The sequence below is a fragment of the Diadema setosum genome, chromosome 16 (genome assembly GCF_964275005.1).
Source record: "Diadema setosum chromosome 16, eeDiaSeto1, whole genome shotgun sequence".
Lineage (NCBI taxonomy): Eukaryota > Metazoa > Echinodermata > Echinoidea > Diadematoida > Diadematidae > Diadema > Diadema setosum.
In genome coordinates this window covers 8,321,424-8,331,057 of record NC_092700.1, presented here as the reverse complement: position 1 = coordinate 8,331,057, position 9,634 = coordinate 8,321,424, and the positions used below count along the sequence as shown (strand labels likewise).

The 9,634-nt window shown below is 42.5% G+C and overlaps 1 protein-coding gene across 1 annotated transcript; it reads right to left on the bottom strand.

Moving 5' to 3' along the window:
• Positions 1-6,005: 6,005 nt before the first annotated feature.
• Positions 6,006-8,547, bottom strand: LOC140240252 (uncharacterized). The gene is given in 4 exon segments (XM_072320041.1): positions 6,006-7,161; positions 7,163-7,293; positions 7,441-7,730; positions 8,265-8,547. Coding segments are annotated over 4 exon segments (1,860 nt in total).
• Between the last annotated feature and the right edge of the window lie 1,087 nt (positions 8,548-9,634).

The following is a 9,634-nucleotide window of genomic DNA, read 5'->3' as shown; positions in this document are numbered from 1 at the left end:
CTTCCATTATCAATACAATGAATGGCCTAACCACTTCTTGCAGCTTCGTTTCTGTAGAGATGCAGGTGTTCCATGGTCATTGCTCGCCATTCATTCCGGACCAGTCGGAGAGCTCGATTGTACGCATATGGACATACAGAAGAGCACGTCATACATGCCCTGGCACTGGGGGTGGAGGGGAGGGGGGCATGGGTGTTGGATGATGTTCCGTCGATGACTTCAATTTCCTCCTCCTCGGCGCAGAACTAATACTTTTCTTTTTTTATGCCTTCGCCACGAAGTGGTGCTGGAGGCATTATGTTTTCAGGTTGTCCGTCCGTTCGTCTGTCCATCCGTCCGTCCGTCCGTCCACATTCGTTTACGTGATAACTTGAGTAATATCGACTAGAATTTTACCAAACTTGGTCCAACTATAAAGTATGATGGGGTTATTACTTGATTAGATTTGTGGTGGAATCTGCCAAAGGTCAAAGGTCAAGGTCAAATCTTGAAAATGTATTTGTTTACGCGATAACTCAAGACTGGACCAAGCAAATTTACCAAACTTTGTCCGAGGATGATGTATGATGGGACAATTACTTGATTAGTTTTTGAGTGAAATTGGACTAAGGTCAAAGGTCAAAGATCAAGGTCAAATCCTAAAATTCAACTGTTTGCGTGATAACTCAAAACTGGATGAAGGAGCTTTCACCAAATTTGGTCCAAGGATGATGTATGATGGGGCAATAAGTTGAGTAGATTTTAGTGACATTGGCAAAAGTTCAAGGTCAAATGCTAAAAATGTTGCTATTTCCTCCATGTCCATGCAATGTCCGAAGGTATTTTCTTGAAACTTAGTGTAGACATGTACTTCTGCGTAAAGATTCTCCAGAGAGAGTTTCATGTCATAAGGTCAAAATATCCCCCTTCTCGAGAAAAACCTCTGCATTTTTACAAACGTAATGCTGAAGAAACGGCAAAGATTGACCATGAGATTCTTGTTCTGGAAGAAAAACAGGTCATTGAAAAATGTGTCCATGATGAAGGGGAATTTATTTCAGAGGTTTTCACGAGACCAAAAAAGAACAGAGGAGTTTGTTTAATTCTTGGCCTGTCCAAAGTCAACAAAAGTGTTCAGTACCAACACTTTAAAAGTTGCTCGAGCAATGTCTGCTGTCGTTACCCAGAGAGTGTATGAATCCCCATGACTCAAATATGGCAGACACTTTGAAGGTTGGGACAAGTGTATGGCTCCATTTCCTGGTGACTCCTACTGCTACAGAGCGGTCACCTGGTGATGGTCAGCAGGTGGAGGAGGTCAGATACAAGGGTTTCTCGGAGGAAGACAATGAACTTGTTCGACTGACCGATTTGCAGGAGCTGCCCAAGTCAAGTAATTATCGGTTTACTTTAAATATTCAAGAATGGATACACAACATATGAACAGTGACTTTAGATGGATGCATATCTCCTCTTCAATTGTGTGCTAGTTGTGCTTGCACTTGTGCCATTTGGAAGGCAAGTGCCACATTTCAAATTAGATTTGACATAAAAAGGATGTTGTTGGAAAGAAGGCTAATACCCACATGAAATGACATAATAAAATGAGAGAAATATGTGAATTAATTATTTCAAATTTCGATAGATACAGAGTCCATATTCTCAGTAAAAGTCCATGTGGTGTTCCTCTTGATTTGCATGGCCCTAAAAAAGGGCCTTTGGTTTTTACTCCTTGTTGGCTGGAATCCACTCGTACAGATCTTCGAAGTAGATGTGGTGATCCTCTTTGTAGCTGTTGATGACTTCAATTTCCTTCTCGGCGCAGAACTGACAGTTGCAGTCAGGGTTGGTGGCGCATTCCATAGCTGATATCAAATGCGAAGGCACGGGCTCTTGGCCATCCAGATCTTCGGAACTTGTACAGAGTTCAGAGTACAGAGGGGTAACAGGTGGAAACCATTAACCTTCCCCATTGAATGTCCATTGTTGTAGGTCCATGGTTAAAGGTAGGGAATCCCATTTGCATGCCTTAAATGAAGAGTTGTATAAATACAGTGGTATGTTGAAGAGAGTATCATTTTAGAAACTCCCATAAAGTATTGAAAGTGGAAGGTAACATTTAGTACATTTTTATTGACCGTTAGATTTTGAATTGAATTCTTTTCGGGGCTCACCGTAAATTCCAGTACATTACTAGGTTACCTTTGCAGACCTATGCACTGCATGTGTGTCCATCATGTATATTTTGTGAATAAAGTTCATCAAAACTTACAAACATTTCTATATATATTCTTGCCACACACTATATCTGCCCCCCCCCCCCCCTCGGAAAAAAGCAGCAACTGACATTTTTATGAATGTTTACTTTTTTGCAAAAATGAATAGTTTACCCAATGCTCTCCAATGTTAATAGGTCAGTTTTGCAAAAACAAAAATGAAAGTGACCAAAAATGCAATTTTTCACTTTTGCAAAAAGCAGTAACTGCATCCAGTTGATTCAACTTTGCAAGTTTCCCCATGGAAGAAAGCAGTAACTAACAAAGCCCACGGAAGAAAGCAGTAACTAACAATTTAGTCTAATCATTCAGACTCTGTATAGTCCTTCCTGTATATTTTTTCCCTAATACCATTTATTTTTTCTACTAATTTTTTTAAAAACAAATGTAAACAGCAGTTTCTTCCATAATTTAGGGGAGTAGATATAAAAAGATTGTTTCACCAGTAACTTGACTCTGCCCGCAGGGAATCATATGACAAGTTGTAGAAAAAGCTTCTTTCTGGAGACTAGCAAACCTGGCAGACTCAGCGCGCTCAGAGTGCAGAATACGCGTGCAGCTAGCTGCATGCGCATAAATTCTGCAGCATACATACAGTAACTAGCTAAACATTGCATCACATCACAGTCATCACTTGCACAGTATTGCAGGTCTGGAACAGTCTGAGTGATCATGCCAGTGCTAACCATGCTGTCACACAGTTTCTGCGGTCCAGGCATGCCTGTAAATCTATCATGAATTGCAGAGGAAAAGTCATGGTAGCCATGGCTTTGGCCAGAACCAGAAAATCTAGGTGAGCTGAAAATATATTGAAGGGAGATGAGCACTAGTATTAATACACTAACGTTAGTCTAACGTTAGATGTAGGCCCTAAAGTTAGGTCTACTACTTACCAGATCTAACGTTACAGAGTAGATCTAGAGTCTAATCTATTGTTAACTGTTTAGTGTTAGACAAAATGTCAGTAGGCCTAATCTAACGTAATAGATCTAGGTCTAGCACTAACATTGGGCATAGATTTGTAGTCTAGCTTAAGTGTAACGTCAGAGTTCGACTAGGATCTAAGACGAAGAGACTTGACTTTATTGTCTAGTCCAGGGTCATGTGTTAGGGGCCAGGCCGGGCACTTCAAAGTTCAACTTCATTTACCTTATTTTTACACAGAATGCCATTCAATCGACAAGACCTAGTCTAGGTCTAGCGTTAGGTCCTAGATCTTATAGATCTAGACTAACCAGAAAGTAGAAGAACTTTATAACCTGGTGGTGGTAACAATTCTCCTCCTATGGTCATGTGACATGTGCAGTTACTGCTTTTTTCCATGGGGAAAACAGCAGACTCTTGGCCGTCTGCAGTTACTGCTTTTTTCCGTGGGGAAACTACCCAGAATCAAGGGTGAGCCACCGCAGTAACTGCATTTTCCTAAATAACATTTTAAAAATAACGGAAACATAATTTTTTCCTAGGTATTGTTAGACAACTAGGTATGGTGCATAATCATACCACAAAATTATTTTTGAATGTTTCTGTGTTTTTAAAGAATCTGCAAAAAACACAAAATCGCATTTATCTCAGCTCAGCAGCTATGCAGTTACTGCTTTCTTCCGTGGGGGGCAGATATATGTTATTACATCAGCTCTTTAACATACTTTTAGATTTGTGTTTATAGATAAGAAATACAGAAGACTGCAACAAAAAGGCTTAAGTGTGGCTGACACACAGAACTACTGAGTAGTTGAGTTTTGTGCATTATTCAAATTGAAGATAACTGTTGACTTCCAAATTTCTAAGCAGTGGCCTAAACAAGTCCCCTGAGGTTCATATTTAATATTTTGCTGCATTTTGGGAGTTTTGTAAAAGGTATCCCCTACCTTTAAGACAACATGCCTGGGTATATAAGTGCACATAAAAAAGAAAAGAATACACATGTATGCGATCATACATGTCAGCTGCGATGTCAAGAAGTCGGACTGTCTGAAAAACTTGAATGGTGGGAGTGGTCGATGGTGCAGTCGGTGAAGAAGGCGTTGGCATGGTTGGCGATCGAGGTGGAGCAGGGCGTCGGTGAAGGCGGAGTAGTTGGATGATCGAGGCAGGTAGTCAAATTACCTGTTTCCAAGCGTACATATCTCTTGCGATGCGACATCAATGTATGGTGTGAAGTTCGCCTTTGTGGACCCCACATACTGCTTGGACATGCTTTAAAATGAAGGCCAGTCGATCCCTGTCCAGAGCTGTCTTTCCTCAAACTCCAGCACAGTTCCCTTCCCGGAGTTCGTCCATTGTGATCAGGCGCTTTGCCAACCGTGCCGCAAAGTTCATCACCGAACAGCTGCATGACGGCAGGAACTGCATTTTTCTATCTGCCATAGCTGCTGGAGTGGTGAATGGTGCGGGTGGCATTGATGGAGGTGCATGAGCTGGTATGGTCATGGTTGGAGCAGGCGTTAGTGCAGGTGGCATTGGTGAAGGTGATGTTGTCCTGGTTACAGCGGCGTTGTGGTTGGAGTGGGCGTTGTTGTGGTTGGAGCGTTCGTTGGTGCAGGTGGGTTAGGTGGTGTTGATCCGAGGTAATCTTCCATCATTCTGCGCATCCCCATTATCTTGCTGGCTGAAGATCCAGCAATGGAGGCGCCAGCGATGGCGAGGAAGGAAACGACAGCAAAGAAGACGTAGGACACGATGGCAAAGGCGAGGCAGGTAAAGATGACAGGGATGGTAGAGGCGAGTACGGCATTGAAGAAAGGTGTCTGCTCTTGATTTGCGGACCACCACTTCTCCCATTTCATCAGCCCCATCCTTTTAATATTGTAGCGTGAACCGTTACTGTAGGATCATCTGGGTCCAGACCTGCTTTGATGAATCCTTTCTTGATGCGCACAAACGATGTTTCTTGAGTAGATGTGATTACCTGATCCCATACACCGGTCACTGGAGTGGGATGCAGAGGTTGCACCTTCTTGAGAGAAGGAGCTGTCTTTTGGCACGAGATGCAGCCCTTCACGTAGTCTGCAACATCCTTAGAGAGGCATGGCCAGTAGAAGTGCTTTCTGATCATCGCCCTTGCGCTATCCCGTCCTAGATGTCCTACACATTACAACAGAAACACGAAAACATCCAAGAAATGCAAACAGATCTAGTTTGGTATACTGTAGGGTTTATAGTGATCTCGTCTACAGCCACTCTGTTGGATAGAGGGACCGTGTTTCCTACCGATCCTACATTTGAGATCTCAGACACCATGCCACTGCGCGATTACAATTTTATGAATATCACCAAAAATATTATCGGGTATGATTTTTATACTTTTTGTATGAACTGCTCTAGATCTGCATCACTGGTGTACTCTGGTACTCCATGCAACATTCCTCCCATGATTTCTTCTTTGCCAGTAGCTGGAACTCTGTACGAACTGCTTGTAGCCCCTTCAGCTGCTTTGCTGATGTCTTCAGCTGGTGGAGCTCTACTTCCCCATTCACTGCCTTAGTAAGGAGTGAATACCTCTCTTCCTCTCTCAAACCTTGGAGAGACGTACTACAATATTTGAAGTGTTATGGTGTAGTGGTTCATTCACCTGACATTGCAGTCTAAAGGTACGTTGCGAGTATGAATTTTAGCCCTGCACTAGGGTTCTTAAGGAAGATTTGAAGCTACTCTTCCAATCTCAACTCGGGTGCTAGCTGAGTACCTGGTAGGATTTATCTTCGAATGCCTTCTGTGTACATGGCAACTTGGCTATTACCGCCCCAACTAGAAACCACCTACCTCGTACATTACCCCTTCCTCTTCTAAATAACCCTCCTCCCTAGCCTTATTTCCCTCCCTATCTGCCACCCTCTTTGTCTTACTAGCCTCCCCAGCCCTTCTATCTGCTTCCCGTAATCTAGAGTTATCCTTCCTACGTGCAGACAACAAGGCATGAGCTCCCATTGAGAGATTGAGGCTAGTTAGCAGTCTGTAGCGACCGATCTCGGCGCCGCAGTTGAACGCCATTACAGCCATATTGACTGCAATGTGAACAACTTTGGCAGTCCTCCATACGTGTTTGGGACACCTTTTCCAGATGAGCTGGTTGAAAGCTTCATTCTGGTTCTGGGTGTACCCTGGAAGACATCTTGAGAGAAGACTTTCGTCACTGAGTCGCTGGAACACAGGCAAGAGGGGCTCAAGGAGCCGCCCATCAAGATGGTGGTCCTTGTCCTCCATCTTGCCGTGTTTTCTGTACTCACACCAAGCGTTGTCAGGGCAGTACTGGTGGCGTATCTCATCATCAACTTTGCAGCTGTGATAGAGAATAGCCAGTATTGCCTCCTGCAAATTCTTAGTTGCCCTGGCCTTATCTTCATCATTCCTAATTATCCCCCGGCTACCACTACAAATTGTATTTCTGTATAACTTACTAAGCCTACCTACTGTCCCCTCATCCGCATTACCATGTAAACACCCTGCCCCACGTCCAGCCCCCCGCTTATTTAGCAACTTCCTAAATTCCTGACTATGGTTCTCACTCTTCCTAAACTTATCTAAATGATTAAACATACGCTTCCCTACATGTCCTACACAGTCTAACTTCTCTACTTTACAATCCTCCCCATATGTGTCTTCTACTGCCCTAAATGCCTTACTATCCCCATCGCTTACCATGTACCTATACCTTAGCCTATGCTTCTCTACTGACCTACCCCATATTGCTACTGCTGCATCTACTTCCATTTTCCCACTAGATCCCTTGTGCCCTCCCAAACAATTGTCCTTATGCCCATCCCACCACTTCCTAAACTCCTCTGTATCCCTATCCCACCCATCCCTTAGCTTACATTCTCTACAATCCTTAGAAAGAACCTCCCTGTCTAACACCTCCCCTGTATCCATGCTAATTACCACCCCCACCCCATGATTAGACACACCCTCTCTTATGCCAAGTCCCATCATATGACACTGCCACATCCAGCAACTCCTCCCCCGCCAGCTCTGGGTTCTCCTCAACAATATGAGCCCGGACACGACCGGCGGCCTCTGTCATCTGCTGCTTAGCTGTCTGTAGATGAGAATGGACAACAAACACATACAAAAACATTATTTCATTACTGATATTGTGTGATCACAAGTTACTATTTCTATTACATAAGAAAAGAAATCTTCAATATTGAATGCAGTAAAACACATAAGAAATATCATATCTTACTGCTTCGCTCTGAGACTTCAAGTTGTTCAGGTGCTCCTGGAAGCTTTTTGAGTTGACTGGGGATGGAAGGTTCATATATGAGCAGAAGTCAGCCAGTCCTTCACGTCCCAGCCCCACCTCCACTGCTGCGATGACAGAGCAGCGGTTGATTTCTGCAGACTGCCCAGCACCCTCCGCTACATTGGCAGATGTTTTGAAGCTGTGCTCTGTCTTGCAGACAGAGCACTGGAGGACAAGGGTGCTACAGAGACCACTTAGTTGCTTGTCAGCTTCAGCAAACTGCAGAACGCCTGAAATTAAAAACACAGATATATGAATTTGGCATCATATTTCAGTCAACAGACAATATACTACCTGATTACTCATGTGGTAATGTTAAATGTTCATCTGAAAAAAGATACTGTAGTGGTAAGTGTAGCTGTCTGGTTTATGGGTAGTTCATTATCCCTATGTTGCCTCATAATTTTTACATGCACTATGACATTTACACTACACATCACGAGACAATATAAACAGAAACACACCTTATCTGTTCGTTAACAACTTCTGCAGACTTCGAGCCATATCTATGTAAGTTATCGTACTCAATGCAAGGAAAGTCATATCTTTATATGATTATTCCAGCCACAAAACTTGACATGTGACATGAGAGTACCGTTTAGTACTGCAGTATATTCAGCAGACACTGAACAATTACGAGCGTTAGACTCGTAGAGTAAATTTACACCGCTTTCTTGAGCTCTAGTCTATCTATGTTGTAAAGGAATATACATTTATTATTATTCACAATCAAATAACAATTGATTAAATACAGAGAAACTCACCTCCATGGCAGGTATGGCCCTTGAATTCGACTAAAGCGGCATTCAGCACGAGCAGGCTTGTTATCAGATTTGAGCCCGAGATTTCAGAGCTGGTCCCACACAGATCTGACGGTGTGGGACCACACTGGGAGGTCAGCTTTCTCCTAGAAGCAGTGTCCTCCCCAACAGTGGCAACAGGTGTAGCGGCTGCTTCACGCTTCTCCCTCTTCTTCTTGGGCTCATGTAGTGGAATTCCACTGAATCTCTTCTTTTTCTGATAGTAACAAGCCTTTCTTTTGCCCATGGTGAAAGTGAAAGTAGTGCAAACGAAGAGCAAATTACACAAAAACTGTCACAGTGTGTGTGGTGTATGTCATGTGGCACAGGCATGACAATGCACATGCATACATGCTTACCACTAGGTGGCAGCACACTGATATTGAGCTAGTCTGATAGCTCAGACCCTACCCTTCAATTTGGTACCTCATATGTTGAAGTAGCATGAATAATAATATATTTAGAGATTTTTGAATTATCTTATTATAATATTTGATTCACATTAGATCTGAGGTCACGAAACCATATGAAACAAACTTTTGATTAACTTTTTGACCCCTTCTAGGGCAGATTTCAAAATGACTTTTTTTTGGATAGGTCAGTCAATAGTTGAAGATTCTAATTTCATAAAAATCCAAAATTTGATATCTTGATGATTTTTGGGTCTATAAATAGGGAATCTATCCCCTGGGGTAAGCTGGGGTAAATTGTATAGAGCACAGAAGAGTACATACATTTGCTAAGATTTTGAATTATTGCTGGTAAATAGATGGACTGACAGCTATTTTGGCTGGATACAATTGTACATATACCAGCCTGGTAAGTAACTTTTTTTTCCCTTTTTTCCCCTTACATTAACAATTGATCAATGTAGGGATTCCAGCCAACATGACAATAAAAAGGGTGATAATAATTATTGATTTGTAGATTGTGATCACTCTTCGTCCGGCGTCCAGTCTTGGCTTCCTTATTGGGGATTGCTGCTGCCTCTGCCCACTTTGAGAAGTAATTTGTGAGGGTCATGATGTACTTGTTACCACTTTTCGTTTCCTTTGAGGGACCAATTTGGTCCACTCCAATCTATTGGCATTTAGTGTGGAAAAGTAACATTAAAAAATCCTTACTGACTGGACTAAATGACATTTTCCAATGGCAAGGAGGGCAACTTTCATTAATTACAAGCATTAATCTGGACTGTCATGTAAAATATGCCATTAAAATGTAAGTCTCATGAATTCTGTGTTACAAAGGAGGTGATTACACCTCCCTCTGAAGAACTCCTTGAAATCCAGCATCATTACATGTAAACCTGTATTTCTGATTGACCTGACATC